At 49.0% G+C, this 27282-nt stretch overlaps 7 protein-coding genes across 7 annotated transcripts; 3 read left to right on the top strand and 4 right to left on the bottom strand.

The window, feature by feature from the left end:
• The first annotated feature begins 906 nt into the window (after positions 1 to 906).
• BKA55DRAFT_548547 (glycosyl hydrolase family 47-domain-containing protein) lies at positions 907 to 4552 on the top strand. The gene is made up of 2 exons (XM_046191130.1): positions 907 to 1261; positions 1318 to 4552. Exons 1-2 carry the CDS (start codon positions 1058 to 1060, stop codon positions 4273 to 4275), a joined length of 3162 nt encoding a protein of 1053 aa, XP_046056194.1. The 5' UTR covers positions 907 to 1057; the 3' UTR covers positions 4276 to 4552.
• Positions 4553 to 4965: 413 nt separating this feature from the next.
• On the bottom strand, positions 4966 to 5702 carry BKA55DRAFT_497426 (phosphoribosyltransferase-like protein; the record flags this gene model as incomplete). Its single annotated transcript, XM_046186467.1, has 2 exons — positions 4966 to 5111; positions 5180 to 5702. The coding sequence occupies 2 exons, from the start codon at positions 5700 to 5702 to the stop codon at positions 4966 to 4968; spliced, it is 669 nt and encodes a 222-aa protein (XP_046056193.1).
• Positions 5703 to 11492: 5790 nt separating this feature from the next.
• BKA55DRAFT_496370 (uncharacterized protein) lies at positions 11493 to 13405 on the bottom strand (the record flags this gene model as incomplete). Its single annotated transcript, XM_046186364.1, has 3 exons — positions 11493 to 12057; positions 12112 to 12974; positions 13028 to 13405. 3 exons carry the CDS (start codon positions 13403 to 13405, stop codon positions 11493 to 11495), a joined length of 1806 nt encoding a protein of 601 aa, XP_046056192.1.
• Positions 13406 to 14022: 617 nt separating this feature from the next.
• BKA55DRAFT_548538 (Pex12 amino terminal region-domain-containing protein) lies at positions 14023 to 15743 on the bottom strand. Its single transcript, XM_046191129.1, has one exon. It carries the CDS (start codon positions 15413 to 15415, stop codon positions 14099 to 14101), a length of 1317 nt encoding a protein of 438 aa, XP_046056191.1. The 5' UTR covers positions 15416 to 15743; the 3' UTR covers positions 14023 to 14098.
• A 1950-nt stretch (positions 15744 to 17693) lies between these two features.
• Positions 17694 to 19465, top strand: BKA55DRAFT_588139 (uncharacterized protein; the record flags this gene model as incomplete). The annotated part of the gene is made up of 4 exons (XM_046194756.1): positions 17694 to 18341; positions 18391 to 18651; positions 18708 to 18724; positions 18778 to 19465. 4 exons carry the CDS (start codon positions 17694 to 17696, stop codon positions 19463 to 19465), a joined length of 1614 nt encoding a protein of 537 aa, XP_046056190.1.
• Positions 19466 to 20277: 812 nt separating this feature from the next.
• Positions 20278 to 22629, top strand: BKA55DRAFT_548535 (uncharacterized protein). The gene has a single exon (XM_046191128.1). It carries the CDS (start codon positions 20647 to 20649, stop codon positions 22450 to 22452), a length of 1806 nt encoding a protein of 601 aa, XP_046056189.1. The 5' UTR covers positions 20278 to 20646; the 3' UTR covers positions 22453 to 22629.
• A 454-nt stretch (positions 22630 to 23083) lies between these two features.
• BKA55DRAFT_532075 (uncharacterized protein) lies at positions 23084 to 24937 on the bottom strand (the record flags this gene model as incomplete). Its single annotated transcript, XM_046189295.1, has 3 exons — positions 23084 to 23124; positions 23176 to 24783; positions 24880 to 24937. 3 exons carry the CDS (start codon positions 24935 to 24937, stop codon positions 23084 to 23086), a joined length of 1707 nt encoding a protein of 568 aa, XP_046056188.1.
• Positions 24938 to 27282: the final 2345 nt, after the last annotated feature.

The raw sequence follows: 27282 nt of genomic DNA, 5'->3' as shown, positions 1-27282 counted from the left end.
TCGATGCCTAGGCGCCTTGAGTATGAAGGGCCAGAGGCTTCACCAGCGATTGATCACGGACGAATGGACCAATGCCAGCCAAACTGCGCTTGAGATTCCATCGTGCGTGATGGTGTGATGAAAGATAATGATTTGATGACTCGAAACGCGTTTAACGTTTATCGTCTGAGCAGTTCCAGACATAACCAACGTTGAGTTACAGCCAGCGCTTCAGACGCTGGCCGATTGCCGCTTGACGCTTCAATATGGTTAGATCAACAGTGACGTCCATCCAAGGGACCCTCCCTGTTCTCGCCTTAGCGCCAGGGATGTGACGCACTGGCACACATATGGTGTTCTCATCGTAACCTCTCATCTTGGCATAAACTTGTTTGGGTTTCGCGTATTTTGGTCGTGATTTAGTGAGGTTATGTTTTCCGAGGAGGCGTTGAAACAAAGGAGTCAGAGGGGTGAAGAGGTGAACATGCGGCAACTAGAGTTGAGAGAGTGTGCTGCTTCTGAATAATGTTGTTGGCTCGCCGTTAGTATTTGTGTTGCATCGAAATTCGGGGGTTGTTAGTGTTGACGAATGGCAGCGAGGGTGACTTTGATGACTGATAAATAGGAAGGCACGAGGCTACCGTGATTAAATTAAGTATGGCAATGCAAGCACTGCCGACCTACATAGAAGTTAAGAGAAGACACTCTATTGTGAAATTAGAATGCCCGTACCTAGGTAGTGAAGAATAACCTATCGAAGCTCTCAAGACATTTGACCTTCACAGACTCTGTTTGGGAAGAGTCTTTGTTGAGCGCGGTACCTTATTGGACCAGGGATAACCTACCGCCACAGAACACCAGCCACAATGTGGCGCAATGATGACAGGAAACAACTGTCACCACGAATTCGCGAGGGTTTCCGTCTCCTCTGGATTTTCAAATCGCGACGCCAAGCGTCTGTCGCGCGTCATATTCGAGGCGTTCCGTATACTACCTGTATGGTCTACAATCGGTCTCGCTGTTCTTAGGCTTCCCTCGATGAGCCCAGCAGCTCTCGAGCGCCATTTTCCCCTGGCCAATGTCTCGGAGGCCTAGGCATAGGCTATTTGAGCCAGGAGGCATGATTTTCTTGGTCTGGATGCAGCTCTTGATCTGGGCTTCACTATCATGGACGGCTCAGGCAATGCGGCAAGACCACCTTGTGCGGTTGCGCCAACAAACGGTTGATATGTTCTATCACGGCTTTGGCAATTACATGCAACATGCGTTTCCTGAGGACGAGGTTTGTTTGGTGTCGCAGTTGGTGACCTTTCAATGCTGACAGTATTTTTTCCACAGCTTCGACCTTTGACGTGCTCGCCCCTGACCCGAGATCGAGAAAATCCCGCCCATATCGGACTGAACGACGCCCTAGGAAATTACTCCCTTACACTCATTGATAGTCTATCAACACTTGCGATCCTCGCTGGAGGACCCGAAGACGCGTCAGGAACAGGGTCGAAAGCTCTGAGCGATTTCCAAGATGGAATAGCGGATTTTGTGCGATACTATGGTGATGGACGACCAGGTGTTTCGGGCCAGGGCATTCGAGCGACTGGATTTGATCTCGATAGCAAGGTTCAGGTTTTTGAGACCGTAATCCGTGGATTGGGTGGCCTTCTCAGTGCGCATCTTTTTGCCATAGGCGAGCTGCCTATCAATGGGTATACTGTGCAGCCTGCCTGGGCGACTCAGGCGGATGACCCCCTTGAACTGGCGCCCATAACCTGGCCGAATGGTTTCAAATACGATGGTCAACTTTTACGACTGGCCCTCGATCTTGGACAAAGGCTTCTCCCGGCCTTTTACACAGACACCGGCATTCCATATCCTCGAGTCAATCTTCGACATGGCATTCCTTTCTATACAAACTCGCCCCTCTTTCGTCACATGGAGGGCAAACCTGAGACTGCTTCAGGGGAGATCACCGAGACTTGCAGTGCCGGCGCTGGAAGTCTTACCCTAGAGTTTACAGTTCTCAGTCGTTTATCAGGAGATGTTCGATTCGAGCAAGCCGCCAAGAGGGCTTTTTGGGCAGTCTGGGGGCGGAGGAGTGAAATTGGACTCGTCGGTAACGGCCTGGACGCAGAAGGTGGACAATGGATAGGGCCCCACGCCGGAATTGGTGCTGGTATGGATAGCTTCTTCGAATATGCTTTGAAGAGCCATATCCTGCTTTCAGGACACGGCATGCCCAACAAGTCGACCACTAGTCGACAGAGCAGCACTGAGTGGCTCGATCCCAACGTCCTCCATCCCCCTCTGCCTGCCGAGCTACAGACATCTGAGGCGTTCTTGGATGCATGGCACCAGGCACACGCCTCTGTCAAGCGATATTTGTACACCGACAGGAGTCATTACCCATACTACTCGAATAATCATCGCACAACTGGACAACCATATACTATGTGGATTGATAGCTTGGGGGCCTTCTACCCTGGTCTGTTAGCTATGGCTGGCGAGGTTGATGAAGCCGTAGAGGCAAATCTTGTTTATACTGCTCTCTGGACGCGATATGCTGCCTTGCCTGAGCGATGGTCTGTCCGCGAAAACACTGTTGATCAGGGACTCGGTTGGTGGCCAGGCCGTCCCGAGTTCATAGAGTCAACATATTATATATACCGTGCCACACAAGACCCATGGTACTTGCATGTTGGAGAAATGGTTCTTAAAGACATTGAGCGACGATGTCGTGCTCCATGCGGATGGGCTGGTCTTCAAGACGTCAGAACAGGGGAGCTCTCTGACCGCATGGAGAGCTTCTTCCTTGGTGAAACAACAAAGTACATGTACCTCCTCTTCGACCCAGACCATGCTCTCAACAAGGTCGATGCTGCGTTTGTCTTTTCTACAGAGGGTCACCCCCTTATTATACCCAAGCGCAGCCGTCAGAAGCTGACTCGCCGACATTCATTATCGAAACGCGTCGTACCCAAGAACAACACGGTTGATGAGAGCTTCACGCATTCATGTCCGGTGCCCACAGTTCCAGGTCTTTCCGGATCGGCTACGGCTGCCCGTCCTGACCTTTTCAGTGTCGCACTATTCGTCGACTTGCACAATACTCCCAATGTCCACGGACCCCTTGAAGCCGTGGAAGTCTTCGATCGGAAGAAAGGGCATGTAACGAGATACAGAGCTAAAACCAATCACACAATGTTTCCATGGACGTTACCGCCAACAATGCTGCCACAAGACGGCGTATGCGCCGCACCCGTTGAGCGCGTCATGACATGGATAGAGTTTCCACCCGGTGACACGGCCAGCTCTCTTGTGTCTCGTTTCGGGACGCCTCTCGTGTGGTACAGCCACAACGGGCCAACGGTCCGCAACCTTGATGGCATGCGGCTTCAATTGGAACAGCAGAAGGGCGGTAAGCTTGCAGATCGATCCTGGAGAATTACACACGCAGCAAGCAGAGAGCTTGGCCGTCACGAGAATGTCTTCTTTCATGCAGAGCATGTGAGATCTTACAAAGACGATGCATTCACTTGCATTCGCCGAAAGGATATCGTTGAGATTGACCTTCTCCTCGATACACCAGAGAAGTCGAATGCCAGTGCTCCAGTACCCGCCCAGGGCGTCAACACATCCAGCGAGATTCTTCCAAGTCATGCGGCTCTTCCTTCGGAATCACTCCTCAAGTCGCTTCTCCGTGCCGTGAGCTCCGTCTTTGAACCCGCATATACCGACCTTCCGGAGACGGAGACGGATGGCACCGGCCCCACTATCCTCCGTTGGACGGCCTACACGTCTACCGGCCCCGGCGCATTTCCCCTGCCGCCCATTATCGACACACCGATGGTCGGTTCGCCCAGCTACAACTCTCGCAAGCCCGTCGCCAACTTCCCGTGGAAAACCGTCTTCCTCGGTGGTGAAGCATGCGGTGCCCCACTGCCCGAGTCATCCTCTCGCCAACATCAAATCATTGTCATTCGCCGCGGCGGCTGCTCATTCAGCGAAAAGTTAGAGCGCATACCTAGCTTTCCAGCCTCGCCACACACACTACAACTTGTGATTATCATCGACGAGGGGGATGATTCTGAAGAAGGCCCTGATGAAATTGTTCGCCCCCTTCTGACCATGGCGCAAGTGACACCCCGAGGCATGGGGCGACTCAACGGTGTGCCTCTCGTTCTCATGCGTGGGTCTAAGGGTGATTATGAACGATTCGGTGAGGCTAAGGGTGTAGGAATGCGGCGCAAGTACGTCGTGGAGAGTCAAGGGATGTTGATAGAAAACGCTATTGTCTTATAACGAACGTATGGAGTTCATATGCATGTCTCGGAGTTATTTTGGTGGCTTTTGTCGTCATCTTTGTATATTGCTGTTTTTGATAGCGTACAATACCTCCAGGCCTTGAGAGAAACAGGGGATAGATATCTCGTTTCATATAATACAGTTAAAAACCAAAGCCTCTCTTATAGGCTCAACTTAGGAATGAGAAACCTGATCTAATAACTTGCAACTAATCCTAAGAATTATAATAATAGCTGTAGGTGTTATGATATCCTTGCAAGGTATGTGATTATTGTCTCATGATGGCAAAGCAGCCAGAAAGTGGGCAGATAATACTGGCATTTATGATTATTAGTTTGATCTTTCTTTATATAGCTATATCAAGGTATCCTCCAAAACCCCCATTCTATATGCGCGAACCCGAAAAGACTTTTGCTGTTGTTGAGTCGTGAAAAAGCCATCCACAAACGCCAACCAGTATAGATATCTCACTCAGTAAAATAAGTGAATTGCTGTAAAATTTGGTCACTGCCGCCACCAACACTTCAAAAACAAATAAAGCAAAAACAGACTCTCCAGGTCTAACAAAATTCTGAAAAATGCGCCGCGACGTGGCACATCAGAACTAATTGACGTCGAATCTATGGCCCGGCATCGCTTTATCGCTGGAAGTGGGATCGAAAATAGAGGAAGCCTGGCATCAACCACTTAAGCATCTTCAAGAAGAATCTTGACGGGAGCGGTGCCGAGCTTCTCTTGGCCGTTTAGGCCAGGGATCTCAAGAATAAACAAGTATCCAATAACCTCGCCCTTGAGCTGTTGGACGAGTTCAGCTGCAGCCTTTGCAGAACCACCTGAAGATTCATGTCAGTTACGGTCCAATATACGTTATGAATACTGCTTTGTGAATAATTTTACTCACCCGTAGCAATGATGTCGTCCACAATAAGGACCTTCTGGCCCTCACGGACGGCGTCTTCTTGCATCTGGAACAGATCCTTGCCATACTCCTTGACGTACTCAGCGGTAGCGCAAGGTCCAGGGAGCTTGCCCTGCTTGCGGACAGCAGCGAAAGAAACACCGAGACGGAGCGCAAGACCAGGGCCGAAGAGGAAGCCACGGGCGTCAAGGCCTACGATAACATCAGGCTTGGTGGGGAAAGCCTCGGCGATCTGAAGTTCGAGAGCATCGACAAGAGTGGCATGGGCGGTTGGGTCGGCGAAGAGAGGCATAATATCGACAAAGTTGATACCCGGGATAGGGAAGTCGGGGAAGCTTCGCAGCGACTTGCGCAGGCTTATCTTTGCACCGGAGAGTTCGGAGGAACCGGCGGCGGAGGAGGAGGGCTGTCGTCCCGAGGCATCTTGGCTAGCGACAGCGGTAGACGTGGTGTTCTTTATCGCTGAGGATGAGTTGGTAGAGGGGAGGGGTTCTTGAGCGCTCATTGTGGAGGGAAGAAGAGAGGAAGAGAAGAGAGAGAGGGAAGAGACAGGGTAGAAGAAGGGGTGGGAGGGTCGGTAAAAAGAAGGAAGGAATAAGGGGAGAAGGAGAAAAGAGACGAGGGATACAGGGCAGGTCGGGAAAGGGTGAGCGGAGGCAGTTGCCAGGCACAAGGAGTGGTTTTTTCCTGGTAGGCACCTCACGTAGGGAAGGTAGTCGGTGGTCGGTGGTCAAGCCGCGTCGGAAGAAGTAGTTACAGTGGTTTAGTGGTAGGCGGGAAGAGAGTACGAACGAGGTACGTGCTCCGTCTCCGTGAGTTACTTGGCTGATTTAGTACCTGACGGGCAAAACAGTAAGAGGCAGGTACAAGCAGAACGGAAGGGTCTAAGGTGATTTTTTTTTTTTGGGCTGTGAAGGACAGGGCTGCCGAAAGACGGATGCGCACTTCAGTGGTATTGACGATGAGGAAGGAGGGGTGCAACCTAGGCAAGCGGCGTGTGAATGGCGGGCAGGTACATTACGATTGAACGATTGGGAGCGAGGGGGAGGGGAAACCGACAGGGTTCCATTGATTTGGAAGCCCTTCAAGGGGTGCAAATGGAAAGTGCAAGGTGGGGGAGGGGAAAAAATTTGTTAACTTTTTTTTCCCTTTCCGAAACTCTCTCAGCAGCGGTAGCCATGGATTTCAGCAAAATTCTGGCCGCTGAGTCGGATACAGAAGCCTTTTGGTGATCAATGCCCAGGACCCAGCCAAGGGGTAGCAAGAAAACTTAGGATAAATGACAAAAAGACTCAGGTAGGTTTAGTATCATAGATTAGTTAAATTTGGCACCTTAGTTTAAAGTCAAGAAGTTTTCTTGCTCTCTGGGCCAGCACGCACCATCAAGCCCCAGCAGTGCCTAACATGGAGTTAATTGTGGAGATGCTCAGATCCATGGATGTTTCCTGATATCCACTTGTTGCTATCTGTGATAATCAGCACCTCAACTTAGGGATTGGTTTGTTGAATTAATGCGATAATGGTAAGCATCTCACCAAACAAAGAGAAAGAAACAAGTAGTCACGGATAGCGTGAGATTTTCAGAGCAAGAACTGGTTTCCATCATCATCGAAACATGGACAAGCAAGCGGTCAAGAGGGCTTTTTCGGTGTCCAAGCTTCAGGTCAGATATCAACGATTCAAGGTGTTAGTCTACATGACTCAACAAGCACCAATCGCACAATTGATACTCGCAAAGCAGCCACGTCCGAATAAAGAATGCAACTCATACCAGGCAGCATTGTTTCGTGAAAGTTCTTGTGTTTGCAGCTTGTCCCAGTACGCGCAATGCTGTCCTGTCGTGTACAATGATAAATAGGTAGCATGAGTACCCCGCCAGTTGTATCATCATGAAACATTCGTATGTCGACACAACGGTACCGCAACGATTGCATGACAATTCTGAAATGCAAAACGCCATTTCTTACGAACAAATAATGCATACTTCTCGGTTTGCATGCATGATTACGGTATCAATGTATCATCAATGCAGTATCAGATGCTAATCGACAACTTGAACCCTTGATCGACACTCCTATTGGATGGTCATCTTTTGTACCTCTATGAGTCAACTTGCCAAATCAGACTTCACGCTGTCGAACGAACACGAGCCTGTCGTGATGCGATTCACGAGTGTTTGCCAGCAATAACTGACTGGAGTATGTTTTCCACGCGTCTCTTTGTTACAAGAGTCCCAGAATAACGCCAGCCGCAACAATCGAGAAACATCAAAGCTCCCCGGTTGTGCTCTGTACATATCATGGATGCCAGGTCGTACCATTCAAGCACTTTTTTTCTAGATGGCGGGACCAAGTCTAACTCAATATTAGCCGCCACACAATGGACCCCGTTGAATGATGGTTGGTCTGCGTTGTTCCTTGTACATCAAATGTACATTGTTTTGTTTGCTCATTGTAAGCATTATGAATACGAGTTTAGCTGTATAAGATCAATATTATGCCAGGTATTTCTATCAAGTTCCATGCCTTATGCATGCTCACTTGAATGCCTTGATCCGTTCGTTGTCTTCCCTCGATCCTTTATCCTTGATTGAACAAGGCCCTAGCATCCAATTAATTATCTTACCCCAGTATCGGGCATGCTGCGAGCCTAGCGTCCATTGGAGAGGCGCTAGAATTCTTGGGCTGTCTTACCTACGGCTACCGCCTCGGATGGACGGGCAATGGCTTCAGATAGAATTTGACCCAATGCAAACTATGAGCATCCCCGTAGTTTCAGGGCATACCCTTGGAGCGGCTTCGAGGGAATATCATCTTCAATTGGGTGTTATATGCGCTGCTGGGCTTATTCTAACATTCATCCACAGCCACCTGGACGTTCACGGGTAGGAAATCCCAGTTAAGAGAACAACCGAAGCTCATTATGAAACGAGTCTTTTGACGAAAAGAAGAGTCTGAGATATACAGTCCATAAAAGCAAAGTTTCGTAAGCCCAGCGGAGCTTCAGCTAGCCATGATCTGTGTTGCAGATACTGTACATGGCCAACCTAGGTCTGTACCTTTAAGTTGTTTTTTTAGGTCCAGGTTCCCGCAGATGAAATGGATCCTTGGCATGTGCTTGGCATGTGTGGTATTGAACTCAATAATTCCATTCACTTCACAGCTTTATAGAAACTCTTTAGGTTTGAATTCGGCATCGTCTTTGCGAAGATTATACTAAAAAGATGACTTTATGAAATGCAATCAAGGCAGATAGAGCCTATTTCTGCACTACAAGAGGTCAATCAATATTAAAGGCGGAGGTTGTTGTTCAACGAACTGCCTCTTTAGGCAATTCTCTCGAACAAAGGATCGAAGCAGCGGCAAGGTTACCGCTGATGGGTGTCTCTCCTTTCAATCTTTGGGCACCCTTCCTTCTTCAACTGGTCTAGTTTCTTAGCAGCTGCCATTCTTATTCCCGCTTTGGTGGACATTCACGGGGGGTCAAGGAAGAAGCAGATGCAGCCTGTCATGTCATGTCAAACACAAATGTCTACATGATACGATGTTATCTCAGTGATCCATCGTTTTCACCATAAGGTATCTTGCATCACACCACTATTGATCAGTTCGCAAGCAGTTCTTCAAGGTACAATCAAGAACCACTCTTTCTCGTAGTAATATGTTCCGGAAGCTGTATCATGGAAGTTTCGAAGTTGGCATTTCTACCCGCTTAAGTTAACATCGATGACCAGCTCCCCAACATACGATCCCCAAACGAGTTCCTCTAGAGAACATTTTAGCTACAACTTATCCACTTGCTCCGCTTAATAAGTACCGTTGTTCCAATGTGTTTCCGTGGTCAAGGCTGGGACGCAATAAACCCATGCCAGCCATCGTCCCATAGCGCCTCCAAATGCATGGCTCATGAGAGCTCTATTTTGGTTCATGATCCGTCTCTGGCCGATGCTAATCTGCTGAGAAGCCTACAACAAGAGAATGAGGGCCATGGTGAGTACATGAGCCTTATTTTTAGATGATATGACTCCTCATCTATGGCGTTCTTAAATGGTCCAGTCCATGTTTCTTAGCAACCCTCTCTCTAGCTCTCCCCCACGCCCGTCTGCTCTTTCTATGCAGCTGTGCCATTCATGTTGCGACTCTACGGCATCAAGTTTCCTTGCATGGGTTCATATCTAAATTGCAGGCAGATGTTGTAACAGTGGAGAGTCTCGCGGCACATGCTATTATTCCCTTGATAGAAACTTTGTGTTCTGTTAAATGAGACGATCTCGCAATTCTGCTCCAATCTTCGAACGTGAAAGACAGCACATCTCGATGAGTCCATTACGGCCAAACCGAGGGCATACTAGGCCGAGCTTACTGGCTCTGGTTCGCCAGGCTCCCGAACGACGTTATATCATGCCAAGATAACACAACTGCGAGACCTATCAAGGGTTGACATATGCTGACCTCGTCTTTATTGCACAACCTAGACCACGTCTGCCTTTCCAACCGTTACTGATCGGTTGCTATCTCTCTGATACCGATTTTAATGCAACCCCACAGACCCTGATAGCTGAGACCTTTTCTGTGCCCAATATGGATCCTTACTGCTGAGGGTGAGGCACATTATACATACGCACATACAAACCAGGCAGATATCTTGTCAAGCGTAGGTACTACACTACACCCGCATAAGGCAGGACAGGGTTCTTTTTTAGCCGGCGGCCCATCGAAATAGGACGCATCTGAGCTCTCTAGCGACATGTAGGACGGTTGAGGATTACCGCTTCAGCTCGCTGCAAGTCACTATCACGAATCACGAGCTTGTGCCCGACACCACACCAAGCCATTTCAAACCCACACCAGCCAGCGCATGTGCTGCGCTGCGATCTCTTCCTTCAGCCCTGATCCCAGCCACCAGGTTCCTTTCTTGAAAAACATGCAGCAATTTTCTGCGTCTGCGGTGTGCGGCTGCATTCGTGCCGCTCTCTGCATCGAGCTACCTACTTGCTTCTGTGTCTCTTTTCTCTTGGCCGTTCCGGAATATACTGCCTTATCGGTACCACGCGCCATCTGGCCTTATCCACCCCGCTTGCTCGTTGTCGTTGTGGTTCCTTCAATATGCTGTGCCTCATGCTTCCCCAGCCCTCCACCCAATGTCTTGCATATCCTCCCCTCCAGAATTCGCTGACCGGCTGCCCCTTCATCGCCGCGTCATCAGTTCTCCTTCCTCTACCTAATTGACCGGTTGTTGATATTATTAAAAACTGTACACCGCCGTTTGTTGTACTCATTCACCGAAGAAAAGACTGGTTGGGGCTTGCATTAGCCGTAGGTGCGCGTTTCTGTGCTGGCGCCCTTACGGGCCGCTCGGCGCGAGGTTTTGATACAAGTGTCTCCATCTTTCTTGATGGGCGATGTCGCCATGGGGCTGATAGAACTGGGTCTGTCGCACCAGTACAACTTTTATGCAGGCATCAACATAAGCACGCAGCCAATCTGATCGAAACAATACGAGCGATCGGTTTAGGAACAGCCTGGTTGCGAGTCAGGTGGTTCAAGAGCTGGCTAGCAAACGATAAACCTCTCTTGGGCTATACATCATCGCCTCTGGTATTCAAGGCAGCATGCAGTAGGCAACTATCTCAATCTTCAATATGGGGTTTCAAAAGGACCATCTACGGAAGCAGCACCGACCCAATCACGACCAAGGCTTGACTTCTGTCAGATAAAGTTTATAAAACACAGGGCACGGGAAATGGCTGTTTGAACTCCGTCGCCCAATCATTGTCAGCCTGTAAGTCCCGAAATAATATAGTTGCATAGACAAGTTGACCGTACAATCTGAAATGGTCGCTATCTCGGTCCACTTCAGAAGTTCCAACTCGGAATTGCTATTAACAGTAATGACTAACGTGTCGGCAAACAGTATGTGGTATCTAATGCGTTATAACAAAGATGAAACGTAGCAAAACTCTCTAGAAACGTTCTAATGGGTATCAACAGCACAGCTCCCCCAGTCCAAGGCCATAATCGCAAAGTATGCAGGAAGCTACTCTGGTGAAAAGACAACTCCAGGCAACGACTGACAGATTAAGAGTGGCAAAAGCAGAAAAAGCAAAGTAGAGGTCAAACATCTAGACTCTTGTCCGTTGCGTGGGTGCGAATGTCGATGCACCCTCTCAATAGCCGCACCTCTCGGCAACCTTTCTCGGGCCGTTCCGACCCTCTCACTCATCAATTCTTTTTGAAAAGTAGCCCCTGGATGATCGATCCCCTTCACACCAGACCATAGTAGATCCTTTCTCCACTCACTGAAACTGTAGTCGGATGATGGAAAATAGCATATTCTGCAGCACGTGCAGCATGACTGCCACACAGGTTGGCATCAGCTCTGGCCAGACAGCCAAGTCCAGCTTCCCCTCTAGGCCGACGTCGATTTGGAAGAATAGTCGGATAAGTCCCCGCACGGCAAGACTCGCCACCAACTCACACGCCCACGTTACCGATGAGGCGTAGAAGGTGAGGCCAAAGTTGTAGTCCTCTCCCTCCGTATCGAACGCAAAATATGGGTAGACGTCTTTGTTGGCGCCGAAATGCAGTACTAGAATACTTCCAAGGAATGCAACCATTGAGACATTCTCGGCAAGAAAGCGGATGAAAACATTGCGGGTCTGGAGCTTTTGGTACGAGCCAAAGCTTTGCGAGTTCAGCCCGAGAATTGTTAAGAGCTTGTGCACGAAGGAGGTCATCATGATGGGCGTGATGACAACCAGACCTGTTGATGACAAGATCTGGAGGGTTATGAACTGTTGAGGTGAACGCAGTCGTGCATATAGTGCGCGAACGTACATCTGGTAGGTTAACATGAAGTACCTGGTTAAGGTGTCAGTAGTGGAAACAATGATATCCGCAGGGATCAAGGCTTACAGTTTGAAGATCCAGCTCAAAGGATAGCTTCCGACACGCTCACCCTCTCGAATTCCTAGCACCCAGCCACTTAGAGCGTCTAGCAGGTGCACCGTCGCAACCCAGCCATAGACATATACTACTGTCTCCAAGTTGTTGTGTGGTAAGGTTCGGAGGTAGATCTCTGCGTATGCCTCTCCGATCACATATGCCATGAGTCCAATAAACAAAGCAACGCAAAACCATAAGAAGCGCACAAAGCTTGCTGGCAACCACAGTCGGCGCATCCTAACGCCCTGTGGCCTTAGCTCGGGTTCAACTTGAGTTGTGTCTGCATCGAATAGATCGGCCGTGACATTGCGGCGTCGGCGGTCCCTACCGTTGAACATGTCTGGCTCTCCGGTCCACCAGGATGTGGTAAAGATGCGTTGAGTTTCTGATAACGAGTGACGAAGCCCGATGTGCCGCTCATTAGTTGTGAGAATGATAAAGGCGATGGTGACAGGCAAGGCCATGATGATAAAGGTCCATGAAATCCATGCGGTGTTGTGGACGAGCAGATAGCGCGCCTTGTCATTGTAGTACATGGGTATAGGGACGGCGATGGATAAGATGGCGATGAGTGAGACGGTAAGCGGGAAACCCAGAGACTGGGGCCACCAGTTGAGGCTATAGAGGTTGAACACCTTCGTGATCCAGATAAGAGCAGTGAGGTTGTAGAAACCATAGTAGACGAATAGGAAGAACCAAAAGTTGACTTGAACTCGGGCAGCTCCGTGACCAGGCGTCCTAGATCCGTCGGGGAGTCTATCCTCGTCTCCATCACCAGTATTGTCATCAGGAATTCTATACTGAGGAAAGGGTATAGAACACCACGCCACAGCCTATTTTCATGTTAGTTGGTTCTTTGTTGTTTCATTGCAGCTCCAACACATACCAACAAGGCCGGCATCAACACCAGAAATGCATACCGACTCCACCACTTATCAACGACTCTCTTCACCGCTGACTGCCTCGGATCAACCCAAATATCCAACACCCATCGTTGCCAAAGACGCTGCCACAAACTCCTATCGTCCTCAAGGTCATAATCACTGTCCGTATCGTCGTCATCTGCAGGAAAAGCACCGTATCCAAGTATATGCACGCTGCCTCTGTTGTCTGCGGTATTCGAGAAGAGACCGAGTTGGCTGCGCCGTCGAGACACAATGCCAGGACGCGGGGGAACAGCGCGGAAGCGGCCTAGGAGAGGGGCCGAGTCGTTGGGTCGGACATGCGACTCGGTGCCCTGCGTGAACTGGAAGAAGCTGGGCATGGGATGAAGGGAGGGAGTCGGTGTAATCGAGTTGTAATGTCGGGCTACATTGAAAGGTTTGGATTATATATTATGGCGTATTCTGTATAGAAACTCGATGGCTTGCGTCTCGAGTTCTTCAAGTTACGTTAATTGGATGCGTCGGGTATTAGAAGAATGATTATGTTGAAATGTCGGTATGGTGAATTCGGAAGTTGGTGTTGTTTTGTCTAAGCTTTAGATTGGGCTGATGTTGGTCCGTATCTCGGCTGACAACATAGCAATCGAACAGGGGTCCAAGTTCCATCTTCCCTGCTATGACGCGCTACCTGTGTTAGTGACCTTCAGAGGATGGATATGTGGGCAGGCCATTTCAGGGTCCCTCCCGTCCTTCTAAGGAACTTCAAGTGGACTTTCATCTATCAGATTCTCTTTCATAAAATCCAAATCTTTTTATACCCATCGAATCGCTATAGAGCTGAAACCTGTGCTTTTCTTCGACCGAGTATGAACATACCTTCCTCGAGGTTTTGAGGCTGTGAAGGCAACAGGGACTGCTACACCCGTTATCTGTGGCATTATGGATGGGAGAAGTAGGTAGTGAATGATGGAATTAAGTAGAACAACATCGCATTAATTGCGTGTGATATTACAAAATATAACTATCCATACATGTCCATCAACGCCACAGATTAACGCCTTTTCTAACTGACTCTACTCTGAGGTTGTGCTCAGACTCTCTACGAACGACTCCTCATCCTGCTCATCTACAAGCACACCCCCAGTAATATCATCTGAGAAGGCCACCGTCTTGGCTGAAGCATGCTTTGCAGACGGCTCGACCAAGTCACCACTCCAAGGCTTGCATTCTTTGACATGCTCACCGCAACGTAGACAGGTCCAGCCCTCGCCTTCTTCTCTCTCCAGGCGAGTAGCCAAGCAAACGAAACAGTATACACACCCACAAGGTATTGTCTCATATGGATTGGTTATGTCTGTTTGGGCTGAACCAATAACACCACTAGATGCTGCTGCTGCTGCCATTACTTCGTTCTCAGAAGTTGCTGTATTCTGGTCCTGGTAGCAAATTGCGCATGTTCTCTCAGGGAGAAACGCATATTCACCATTAGCCTTGCCTTCTTCTTGAGGTCCCGTTCTGATAATGTCTTTTGTTTTCCGCCATGTCCTGGTCAGCCAGCGTCGCCATCGCTGGATTCCGATTAGGGGTAGCACGAAAAGCAAAAACTCGGTGAAGGCATGCCAGACAAGTTGCCTGTTGAGATACTCGAATGAGACCTCTCTGCTTACTTGGCTTGTGGGTGGCGCAAGTCTCATTCTGAGGATTCTATCAAGTAGTGTTCGGTATCGTCCGTGCAGTAAGAAGACAAGAAACGAGGCACATGCTGCTGCTGAGTGAACAGTTGAAAGGGCAGATGTCAGTTTCGATAGTCGCTTTAGTCGGGGACTTGGCTCGTCGTATCCATCGTCATGCTCCAGAAGCCAGTCCTCCCATCTCGTCCAAGCATAGTTTCCAAATACTGTGACGAGTCCATAAAGCGATTTCTGCACCTTTGAGGGTGCTTTGAGGATAAGCCCGTCGTTTCTGGCGTCAGTGTATTTGAGGTTCTGGAGAGCCGCTCCATATGTGGCATCGTGGTCCCAGACAGTGAGTTTGAAAAGCATCGCCCTCAGAGCTAGCATAATTTCAGCTGACCAGTCATCATGCAGATGCCCTCCACCAAAGTATTTGAGACCCTCGCAAACCTGGTCCTTGAGAATGTCCAAGAGCTCTACATCGAGTAATTCGGCATCGACTTGTCCTACTCGAAATGCAGGGCGCGTGCCCTCCCTTGTCGACACAGCATCCCAGGCAGATCCTATGCGATTTAGGGGGTAAGGCAAGCGCTCGAGGTTTGCTCTTGGTCGAGAAGATTGCCGCTGTGCAGCGATGCGAGCGGCGGCTTCGGCTTCACGGGTTTGGCGACGCGCAGCAACGCGGCGTTGGGCTTGGACGAAGCTCGAGTCGGTCATTTGACTTGATGCATGCGCATGAGGATGAGGGCGATCGTTAAGTTTCGGGTACTTAATTGGGGGTCTATCGGTCGATTTGCTGGTGGGTTGGTCGAGTTACGGTTGGGTGAAGTGAACTTTCGTTTGTTACAGGTGATAGAAGCAAAAAGGGACCACGCAGTTCAGCTCGTCTCAGCGCATCACATTGGATCTCATATGGGGTTGTGCGGGCCCATGCTAAATTCCCCCCATGACGACAAGACCGGGGGTTGTCGAGCAGAAGCCGAGCCGAGGTGTTACAGTGCCTAGGCCTTGTCGGCTACTTTACCGTACCGTGCATGTTCCTCCCTCTTGCCATTGACTCGTAAAAGAGTTCTCCATAAGGGACCTTTTATTTTCACGCGCTTGTCTCACACCATGCTCACTGAGACTTGCTTTAGCGCTTGTTCCCACTCTAGACATTGTGTCTCTGTCTCCGTCTCCGTATGGGCCGGGCCATAAGCCGGGACCCCCTTCCCGCTGCAACTGCTCTCTTTCCCCCACGAAACGCCCTTCCTCTTACTGGTTCCCCTTGTTCCAATGAGGAGAGGATGCCAGAGCTCGAATGGCAGTTACACAGAACTTGAGATGGCAAGTGCGGCTCAACTCGCCCCAAACCACCTCAAAGCTTCTGTGCTTCAAGAAATCACATTGCACCCAACAAACTTCAGCCGATAACATCAAACAATGAAAGTCAGAGATGGCCCATACTAAAAGCGTCGTAACTCGTCAGGAAACCAACAACCAGGCTCTGGGAAACTGAGCCACCCTTACTTGGCGCAATTCGGTTGCTGTATGTGTGTTTGAGGCTTGACCAGCATCAAGGGCGCTATGATATCTCCGATAGCCTTGTATGCAACCAGTATGTCCCAAACACCTGGGAGCTGGGACTATGACGATCAGCTGCATGGGCACTGTCTTACACAGAGTTCCTTTGGAAAAAGCAATTTTTATATTGGTTGTGCTGCGTTTGCATCTGCATCGCGACTCTTCTGATGACTTCTTACACGTCAGAAACATGAATCCCTCAGCCGGCGACCAGACATCTCCTCCTCTGTGGATACCATGCGAACAATCAGAGCTCGAGTTACTAGCTCATGGGACAGAGTGGCTGCTCTTAGGAACTCTATTGCTTACTGCCCTAAGAGAGACGGGAGCTTTGCGAGGCCCGATCCGAGCGGCGGTTCAACAGTTGTCCAACAGTGGAGATTAGCCTGCCTGCCTTGGCTTCACTTCAACGACAACCTTCAAACGCATAATCAAACCACACATACACCATCTAGTATGTCTCAGTGAAAATTCCCTGGTACTAGATGCACCGACAACCCGGTACTCATGCCAGAGTTGTCATCATTGAGTTGGGAGCGGCCCATTCTTGGCGCTTCTGGACTCTCGTGGTCCGCGAGCCTAACAACGCGAGACCAGTAGCATGATCACTTGCGTTTGTCTTCTAGGTCACAGCTGCGACAACTCTCAATGAATGAAAGCCAACATGGAGATGCAGGCGGCCGTTTTCTGACAGATCTTCCTCGTACCTGGTCCTCGACTGGGAACCCATATCCACGCCACATACCTACCAGCCAACACGACTGGAGGAGTCAGGTATCGCAACATGGTTCTGAGATTTGAATCTAACTCAACTATCCCCCTCTTCCAATCAAGATGCGTTGGATCATTTGCTTTTGTTCAAGCCTGACGACCATCTTCTCTGCCCTACGCCTCCACCATGTTGCACTGGTACCATGTATTCGTATTGAATTCGTAGTTCCATCCACCTCCTTCCACTTCTATTCTTTATTATGCGTGCATATATCCCATAGCTCTGGCACTTACCACAAACCTGCTCAACCTGTTGGTTCTTGACAAACAGACTTGGTTCGGTGCCACGACATATCCATTATGATTCCAGCCTGACTGTTAGACCCTACCACTGGTGTTTGCCAATAAAGCGAAACTAGACGATATCTTTAGACTTCTTTTCGCCATCACTTGGAAGACCCGGTCTGTCGATCAAACTATGGCAAGTTCATCACAAGACGAAGTTTCACCTGGGATTGAGCTCAACTCGGGTCAGAAACGAGTTGGTAAAGAAAACTCCAAAGCTCAGCAGCGCGTCTCTCTAGCTTGCGTTCCTTGTCGTAGTAAGCATATAAGGTGCGATGGAGTTGTCCCAGAATGCACTCGATGCAAAGAAGAGGGCAAACGGTGCTTCTACATGAAAACACGTCGAGGGATCCGAGATCCAAAGAAGAGATGTTTGATGAAGGAAGAGGCTCTGGTGAACGACCAAGATGACACTACAGAGAGCACACCGTCGCCGAACCTTGCTGGGCCCGGCATTTCGTTCCCCCAAATCATACCCTCCACAAATCGCAGTACCATACATCCATTCGACCTCTACTACGCCAACTTTCACGTCGCTCACTCTTGGCTACCCCCAAGAAAGACACTGGACGAACTCTGCGAAGCGCAACCAGATAATTTACGTTTCCTTGTTGCCACAGTTACCTACATCGGGTCTCTATACTCGGACATGGTCGACAATACACTGCTACGAGAGAAGGCTTACCAAATGTCGCGTGAGACCCTTCCCCCGACAATCTGGTCAGTCCAAGCACTACTATGTCTTGCTGTTGCAGCATTCGGAGAACAGCGTGGTAACCTTGGCAAAATCATGTTTAACGAAGCCTGTGTGCTGGCTCTTTGTCTGGGGCTTCAGAATAAGAAGTTCACCGATGGGCAAACAGACTCAATCCTCGCCGAATCATGCCGCCGGACATATTGGGGATTATATATACACAAGATGTTGCTCGGTTTGCGACAAAATCAGCTTTGGTCAGCACTCTACCCTTCAGTGTCCACTTTAGGTGTAGAGCTCCCATGCGAAGATTGGGACTACCAGGCCGGTGTGCGTAACATTTGTTCGGGATAGCCACTCCATGCTAACTTCTCATTAGAATATTCCAGTACCAGTGACTCTTGAAGAGTACGATCGTCTGAAATCCTTTCACGAGTACTCTTCTTGGGCCTACTTCGTTGATATTGTTCGTATATACGATCGTCATGTGGCTCCATTTCTTCATGATCGTAGTCAGGCAACCCAGCATAACCTGGAGTTTGCAAATCAGCGAATCTATAGATGGCGATTCAGAATTACAAAGCGGAAAATGTGTCGCGTTGGCGAAGATGGTATGTTTGATATGATAATATACCATGCGGTAAGTTCTTTGACTCGTTCAGGGGCTAGTTCGGCTGCTTACAATTTACCTTGTAGTTGGCGGTCTCTTTTGGGTAAGTCAAATCCCCTTGAAAGGCCGTATTTAGATGGCTAAATCTGTCTGAAGTCTTGAGATCCGGATGCAGGGTCATCTCCACGGACACTCGAATCAATATACCACAGCTTCATGGCCTCATGGAGTTTCTACAGAGCATGACGCTTCGCTACCACTAGCTCTCCAAGCGCCATTACGTCTTATGACTCTTCTTGGTCCTCATATTGTACCAGAGAAACTCTCCCCTTCATGCTTACTTGATTTGGAACTGGCAGCTGCACCTTTGTGTGATACCGTGCGCCACAGTGCAGGTCAGCCAGAATACAGATCCAGAGTTTCATTCTGGGCAGAGTTCTTCAAAAAGTCTGGGGAGTCCTGGCCCAGGTCTAAGGCGCTGTCTGCTGCTTTCATGGTGGCACTGGGGGGAGGTGGCCATGGGCATGGGCATATGGAGCTTTCTCAGACTATGCCGCCAGTCGCTGATACAGTTACTTCCACAACCGAGGGAAATTCTCTCTGGATCATGTCGCCCACAATAGAGCATATGGGTGGTTGGTCAGGACTGCCATCACACTTGCTGCGATATGAGTTGGAGACAGTTCGGGAGGGAGGTCCAACTCAAGTTCCTGGCGGAGACATGATAGCATCGGATATGACAGCTGGGGCAGGGAGTTCCATTTCGAATACTTACATCGAAGCAGGATATGGAGGAGACAACTCGATAAGAGGTTCTGTTCCTGTAAAAGTCGAGAGGATGTGACTATAGAGTGTGCTCGTGTTGTTGTATGTACATAGATAGGATTTGATGTAGTTGGGAGGAGGAAAGGGTAGTGAATAAGACCCAGAGTTCCTGAGAATTGATCAAATTGGTGATCTATTCAAGGGGAAACGTCAAGATGTGGAAGAAAGTTGCTTCGGTATAGGCTTTACTGTTTGCTTGGATCGTTTTTGTTTAGTCAAGTCATAAATATTTTGTTGTCTTAGAAATGCTAAACAAATAAGTTGATTTCACTGTATGTCTTTGAGCTCGATTGGGAGTACTATAAGTAGAAAGTTGCAAGGCAAGCAACTCAGGCGCGTTTATCTACGCCCAGGAGTACCGTACTACGTTGACATTTAAGAGAAGTTGGTCATAGATCTTATTCACTGACGTCTAATTAAGATGGTGACCGTTGGTACCCTAGACTTAAAAAATACATTGACCACGAGGTCTCGGTCAGCCTCTATTTGTCCCCACTATTGGCCGACGCTACCTAGGCAGCGTGACAAGGGTCTACTCACTACTGTACGACTGAAAGAATAGATAGAAGTTAGTCTTAAGGTATCGATATACCAGTGACGGTCATGGCAAATTAGCAGACTATATTGGATGTCAGATAGATCTATTTGACTCTTGAGGCACAGGGTCAATTGAATTAAGAAGTCGAATAATGCTTCGAATTACAAATATTAAACTCCAGTGTCGTTCACCTTTTCTTCCACCCCCTGTGTTTGTCCTTCCCCACTAAGGTTTGGTGGGTAGTGACCTCACTTACCCTCCCCCAGCCGTGCAGCTCTATTTGCCGCCTACCTTGCTCTTACATCATTCAGAAAGACAACAACCTAACAACATCAACATCATTTTAACGCCCATTCACGACCTGAAACATCAAGCGCACTTTCACCGATAATCACTGTGAACATTAATTACAACTGCCGATGACTCATCGCTCCTAGATCTTCCGCCAGCCTACGCTAACGGCGCCGGTCAGCGCTTCACGATCTAACTTGGCGCATATTGTTATCTAACATTCTACACTATAAATACGACACTTTCGCCACGTACTCGCCTATCTGATGCGACCAGACGTCGCGTCCGTATACCTCTTGGACTGAGGCGACGTTATCGTGACGCCTGCTCGTGCGCGACTCTGCCGTACTCGAGCGCTGAAGGTGAACAACATGGGATCTTCGCGCCAGCGTGAGCTTCGACCCGAAGACTCGTGGCGCTTTGTTGAAGGCGAGAACGACAGTTTCGACACAAGTATTCTCCCATCGCTTGGAGAATCATCACCACCTACATCTTCAGGCAACATACCCTCACAGCCTTTCTCTCAAGGAAATCTCAGCTTCGCATCGCAGGACAGCATTCGAGACTTTGGCGCCGACCCAGACGACGAGCAGGTCATTCTACGAGAGCCTTTTAGACCTAGTCTTTCGCGCGCAAGTGTGAGCGCAAGCGGAGAGCGAGTCTTTAGATCACCCGATCCAGAGTTTCACATGCCGCGCATCGATACTGCCAGCGAGGGAAGTAGTAGGAGTGAGCGCACGATAAGAGGACTGGGTATAGGATATGGCGGCGACGAAGGTGTGAGGAGGAGGGGAAACCCGACAACTTCGAGTCCTCCAAAGCAGAGAAATGCGCGCCCAAGATATGAGACTGAAGGTGAATATTATCGCCACCAATATCGCGAACAGCCACGGCCAACAGTTGGAAATCAAATCTCTCAGAGTATCCCTACGGCGATTTACAACACACTTGCATGGTTTCTCAACGTTATCGGGCTAGCATTCCGATACGCTCAGAAACCTTTTGCGATTCTACTGGCTATCTATCTTTGCTTTGGTGGTCTTATTATCGCACAGAACATGGCAACTCGCTCTATCGCCGCATCTCTATCGCCTCTTTGCCGTGTCCCGGGAGCATCGCTATTAAACCTTCCGTTCTGTCCTTCTCTGGATACGATAGTTCCTGCTGGAGGCGATGGATCCCCCGTCGAGTTCGATGATCTCATGAATGTGCAGTCAAAGTTCGAGCAAGTTCTCGAAAAGAGCTCCGACGGAGTATCTCTCCCATTTGAGATGAAACGATCTGAAACGGCCATCCGAGATTTACGCAGTCTTGTGCGACACAGCGATCTACAAGCTCGCGATGAGTTGCTTTTTGAGTTCGACGGCTACATCGATACGGCGAGGCAGACGTCTTCGGACTTACAGAAGTTCAATACTCATGTTGGCTCTGCCGTTGATGCTGTCATAAGCATCAATCGCTGGACATCTCGTTATCTCGATACTCTATCCCCAGAGGCAGATGATGGGAAGTCGATTTCCTCACCTTCTCCTATTCTTGGCTGGGCTTCGTGGCTCTTTCACCCATTCCAGCCAACTACAGATCATATCTTCAACGAGCGAGTTCTCCTAGACAAGTATATTGAACATACGGCTCTTGTCTCGGACCGTATTGCGACTCTGATCCTTGAAGCGCAGGCCGTTCTGCGCCTGCTTACAAAAGCCGAGGATCATCTGATGCTCATCTACGATATCAGTTCTCGTTCCTCTGCCGATACGGCATCTCGTCGTGAAAACGTCCTCTGGAACATCTGGACACTTGTCGGTGCAAACTCGAACCAACTCAACAGCCTTTCCCGCCAACTGGCTCTTCTGCGCCAGGTTGATGCCCAGCGTTCTTCAGCAGTTGCACAGGTCAACGCGCTTATCCTCGAACTCGAGAGCATTCAAGCTGGTCTTGGCGACTTGCGTGACCGTGTTGCTGAGCCAGAGGTGCTCCGTAATGGTATTGGCAGTGGACCTCCAATTCCTCTAAGCGTGCACATCGAGACCGTCGATCGAGGTGTCGAGCGTCTGGAAGACGCAAGAAGCAGAATTCGTGCTGCTGAGAACGATCGCGTCCGGGATGCACTTGCCAGAGGCGGAGTCCGTAATGAGCCGCTTCTGGAGGGTAAAGGAAAGCGTGGTGAAGGGAGTTGAGCAGCACATAAGAAAATTAGATTATTGAACTTTGATTATGTTTGGCGTTTGGAGCGTACCTAGAGCGAGAGACATCAACGATTTGACTCCTCGGATTTCAGGAAGTGGACGTAGGATATATTGGTGCATGCAGGGAATAGTTGGTTCTTGGAGATATATTATAAACTGGGGTGAAATATAAAAATCTTAGTCTTTGATATTGTTTCTCATGTTGCTTCATATCATGATTGTATATTGTTTGAGTACATGTTTGTTAATGGCTGGTGATTTCTTCTTCACAAGAAATGATTCAACCATAGTGGAAAACCCAATGGTTTATCCAGTCCAGAGCCCGGCAACTATATGGAAAACATACAATTAGTAGATGGGATGCCATTGCTAGCCCATTGCTCTGCACCTCCTGTCCTCTCAATGAGCCCCGATATATACAATTCTCGTAAATCCAACCAACGAACGCCTCATTAAATGCCTTTCCAATGCACCAATGCACCCGATAAAAAGTCGTATAATCAATGGCCTTACCAGTATCGGCCTAGATCCCAAAACCTTGTCCATGACATAAACGCCTGACCTATGCTGCCCATTCAAATGCAAGAGATGTTTTCTGACCCTGATGTTTATCAACGCAGAATTAGAAATAGCCTGGGAAAACTTTTGAGAGCGCTCGTAGCCCTGCGTTCATGTCAGTGTATGCTTTGAGGTCCATTTAGATAAACGACTTACATATTGCCCTTTGAGAATCTGGATCGTCGAAGGGGGCATTCTTGGCTGCAATTTCGCGCATGCGTTGTCGAGCAAACGAAGAAGGACTTCCACGTCTTGGCGTTGGACCCGTATTCAACTCGGAATTTTCTGGCTGTGTTGGGAGCATATTCAAAAGTCGAGGTCTGGGCCTTCTTGTTTTTGGGATCTGGGCTGGAGCTGGTGGGCGAGTATTTGGTTCTGGTCCTGGTCCCTCGGATTGCGCGGGGGTGGATGATGCTGGTGGCGTTTCTACTCGTTCCTCCTCATTCGTTGCTGTATTTATAGCAGGCTGTCGTCTGAACTTGGGTAGCTTTAAAGTAACAAGTGGCGACGAGGAAGGCCGTGAAGGTGATGTCGAGGTTCGGAATAGTCGTTTACTCCAGTCCTTCATCTTCGTGTTATCACCTTCCTCGGATAAATCCTCAAGATCGACTCTTTGACGTAATTTTCTTAGAGCGCGTTCTCGACGGACCATCCCATTAGTGATTCTTGGACTGTAGCCTCTGGGCAACATTGAATGCTTGCACATAGGACAGAGCGAACTGTTCTTTGACAGAAACTCGTCGATACATTCGGGATGGAATATGTGACCGCAAGGAAGCTCTCGAATGATAGTTACTCGGTGTTCGAAATTTGTGAGGCAGATGTGACAACTAGGTTGGAAATTAGTAGCAGCATTGTCGCCCGAGGCCCCGATATTGGATCTTTTGCTCCGGACACTGGTACCGGATCGTACGCTCCGTTGATCGAATCCTCGGCTACTTCGCATGCGTCGTGTAGATGATGGGGTCGGAGGAGGCGCTGTCGAATCCGGGTCCGCGTTGTAAGTAAACAGAGGGAAGCTTGCGATATGGGTAGCGGGTACTGTCAGGCGCTTAATTCCCATGGCTTCGAGATCGACTTCGCCAGATTCAACTCTTTTTCGAAGTGATATACGTCGTCTTCGTTGAACAAGGTGCATGGTTATCGAGACGAATGCAAATATGGCAAGCAAGGCACCAATTACTATAAGAAAGAAGGCCCAGAGCGGTGGAATATCGGATTCGTCCTGTACGCTGAGTTCGGTCCAGATACGGACATAATCCTTCGGATTCGGACCATAAAGTGTGCTGATATTTTCGCCATAAGGTATGTCGTCCACACTGCCTGAATAGTAACTCAGTTGCCGCATCATATTCTGGCCTTCTTGACCAGAAATGGCGTAAATCGGATATTTGTTGACAGTCATCCAGGCTCCACCATCCTCCAGATTCCAAACAGGCGAGTCCGCATCTTGAGGCTGGTTTGACGAGTTGTTGGGTTTGTAAAAGATGAAGGCGCGAATGGGGTCGAGACGCGCAGAAGCAAGGTAGGCTAGGGTACAGTCGATACTGAACCACGGGGCGAGAGCGATGAGATTGTAATTGGTAGGAGGAAGATTATCTCGGCGGGTGACATTTTGAGGAATAAACTGGTATTGTTGCTGGTCGCACTCACGGTCGTTGTCGAGGTCGGGAACATAGAGGAGGCCGGTGATAAGGCCATTAGACGAGTCGGCATTTGTGGAGGTTAGTGTGGTGATGTTGGTAGAAATTCGCTCCTTATATGCTATGTCGGACTGTTTGCGTGGTCAGTCAATGCCAGACGAGACTTGTAGTTGCCTCGTCGCAACAGAATGACAAATGTCGAGTGGAGTTAACGCACCGAAAGAGCCGTAAGGTTTCGGATGATTGTCGACGGGACCGTACTGGCGCCGCTCCATACCGGATTACTGAATAGGAGGCTGATGAAACTGGTCAGTAATGTTCATAGCTTTAATGAAGCATAACGAGTGATGTCGTCTGATCGAAAGGTCGTAGGCGATGTCGTGTGGTTTGCTGAGTCGGTGCAAGCGGGGAGTCGAGGGCGGCGTAGTCGTTATGTCACGCCAGCGACTATGATAAGAAGAACGACCACGAGAATACAACGACGTTGCAGGAAAAAAGACTTAATAGAAGGAGTAAAGACATACACGACATTTCGTATCTCGGTGAGCGCTGGACGATTTGATGTCAGTTCGTGGGTTGCCAAGACTGGGGTATGATGCGAGGTTCTTGGCCTCGAACCCGCGGGCGCGGATGAGCAGGAACGGAACGGAAAGGGACAGACGCCCTTCGGGGAGAACGGATAGGATCAATCAATCAATCGCCATGTAGTGTCAGACGAGATGGAGCAAGGAAACAAGAGGTCATGGTGAAGCTTGGTTGAACAGAGAGTGATATAACTTACACATGCTTCTAAAACATATTCAATCATGGAATCGTAGGCATGATATGGCGTGCACCAAAGGCGCAAAAATTCAAGTGACGACCCAGGGTGACAGTGAGGATTCGATGATGAATGGTTTGACAGAAGCGAGTTTGTGAGGACAAAGTGACGTTGGAGGAGTCGGGTGAAAATTAGAATTGAGATTTGAAACCCGAAACTGAGTATGAAAATGAGAATGAGTAAAAAAGCAAGAGCGAACGAGATGGCGTTTCTGGGGGGAAAGAAAGACCGAGAGAATCAAGCGAGAGTAGGTAAGTAAGGTGGACTTGACTTGACCTGGACTTGGGTTTGGGAAACCAGGACGGAGGGTGGAAATGGGCCGGATGCTGATTGTGGCTGCCGCCGCTGGGGGTGAGTAAGAACAGAAAGACAAGCAAGAGCAAGAAGCAGGCAGGCAAGGACGGGAGGGAGCGGATGTGGATGGATAGGGTGGCCAGGCTGGTGGAGAAGGGGAAGGAGAGGCAATACGAAAGGGAGAAAGCGCGAGTGAGCGGTTTTGGGGGGTGACGAACTGAAGTGAAGTCAACCCGCCTGGCTGTCCTGGCCTGTCGTCTCCTGCCTAGGTCCTGCTGAGCCGTGAAAAGAGAGGGGGAGCCCTGAACTGGGAAACTGGATTCGATGAATGGCAGGGAAGGCAGGGTTGGGGGTGGAGAGAGTGATTGAGCGATTGAGTGAATTTGGACAGTTTCGTTGGTGGCGCGTTTCGGTTTTCGGAGTGTGACGATGGAACAAGGGTGTGAGAGTATAAGATAATTTTATGCAGGGACTGTTATCGAAGAGATATGAATCAACTATTTCAAGCAAAAGGATTGAGAGGACTCCATGACAAAACAGTGACACCAAAGTGAGCCGATGTGATCCGGCAGATATGATGAGTCGGTCCAGGCACATAAAAGTCCGATTCGAGACCAACTCCAAGGTGCGAAAAGTGTCGGGGGCCACGATGCGAATCGACCAAATCAAAAGAGACCTACAGGAACAGCTACAGCTACGTTGAGCTAGCTCTGTTTTAGGTGCAGGAACAAGAGCAGCAGAAGGAAAAGAAGTCAAAGCGATGGCTGATGCCAAGCCGGCTATCTCTTGACGACCCGAGCATTTGGGAAACAGGAAAATCAAGAGAATCGTCTTTTTTTGATCTGGTATGTAGCTGTCTTTGATAATCTCATTGATTTTGATGGTTGACCAATTAGACAACTCAACTCATAACATGGTCCGGACTTTAAGACAGACGGATGCTTGTAAAAGCCCGAGTCGGGAATAATAACGGAGTTGGCCAGGTCCAGGTGAGTTAGAGCAAGCCAATGTCTCAGTTTTTGAAATTCCAGTTGGTGTTATTGATATCAATGATGAATGAGTGTGAGGGTAGCAAACAGTCTAGAATAACCTAACAGAGCAATCTGCATTAGTGGTACAACAAAGCTTGTGCTATCCATCTCCATCAATCACAATCAACTTACCTCAGAAAAGGAAAGGATAGAAAAGGATAAGATCAGGCAGTCAAGATTTGTCCCGTCCACTTCCCCACAAACCAAAAGCTTGTTGGTCAAGACTTGAACGTATTGGGATAAATGACCCGCAGTTGTAATCCTTGAATGTCCCTCTTTTTATCTCTCACCACCAAGGACATGGATGTTTTACCGTATCACTCGGACGCAAGCCGTAGATATGCAGGTTGAAAGAGTTTTCACCATCACCTAGTTCTTACTATGGTTCTTACAGAGTTAAGATACAAGGGAGTTGCCGTGACTTTAACTGTAACGGTGACCGCTGAACAGTCTACGATGAAAGTCTAGTGGTCAA

The sequence above is a fragment of the Fusarium redolens genome (assembly GCF_020744475.1).
Source record: "Fusarium redolens strain MPI-CAGE-AT-0023 chromosome Unknown BKA55scaffold_1, whole genome shotgun sequence".
NCBI lineage: Eukaryota > Fungi > Ascomycota > Sordariomycetes > Hypocreales > Nectriaceae > Fusarium > Fusarium redolens.
This window is presented reverse-complemented; position numbering and strand designations above follow the sequence as displayed.

What these genes read in the sequence shown, in the direction of transcription:
- BKA55DRAFT_548547 (XM_046191130.1), top strand. Translation starts at nt 1,058, where the DNA reads ATGTCTCGGAGGCCTAGGCATAGGCTATTTGAGCCAGGAGGCATGATT. An exon ending in ATGCGTTTCCTGAGGACGAG is followed by an intron (nt 1,262 to 1,317) that starts GTTTGTTTGGTG and finishes TTTTTTCCACAG; the next exon opens with CTTCGACCTTTGACGTGCTC.
- BKA55DRAFT_548538 (XM_046191129.1), bottom strand. Translation starts at nt 15,415, where the DNA reads ATGACCGACTCGAGCTTCGTCCAAGCCCAACGCCGCGTTGCTGCGCGT.
- BKA55DRAFT_548535 (XM_046191128.1), top strand. Translation starts at nt 20,647, where the DNA reads ATGGGATCTTCGCGCCAGCGTGAGCTTCGACCCGAAGACTCGTGGCGC.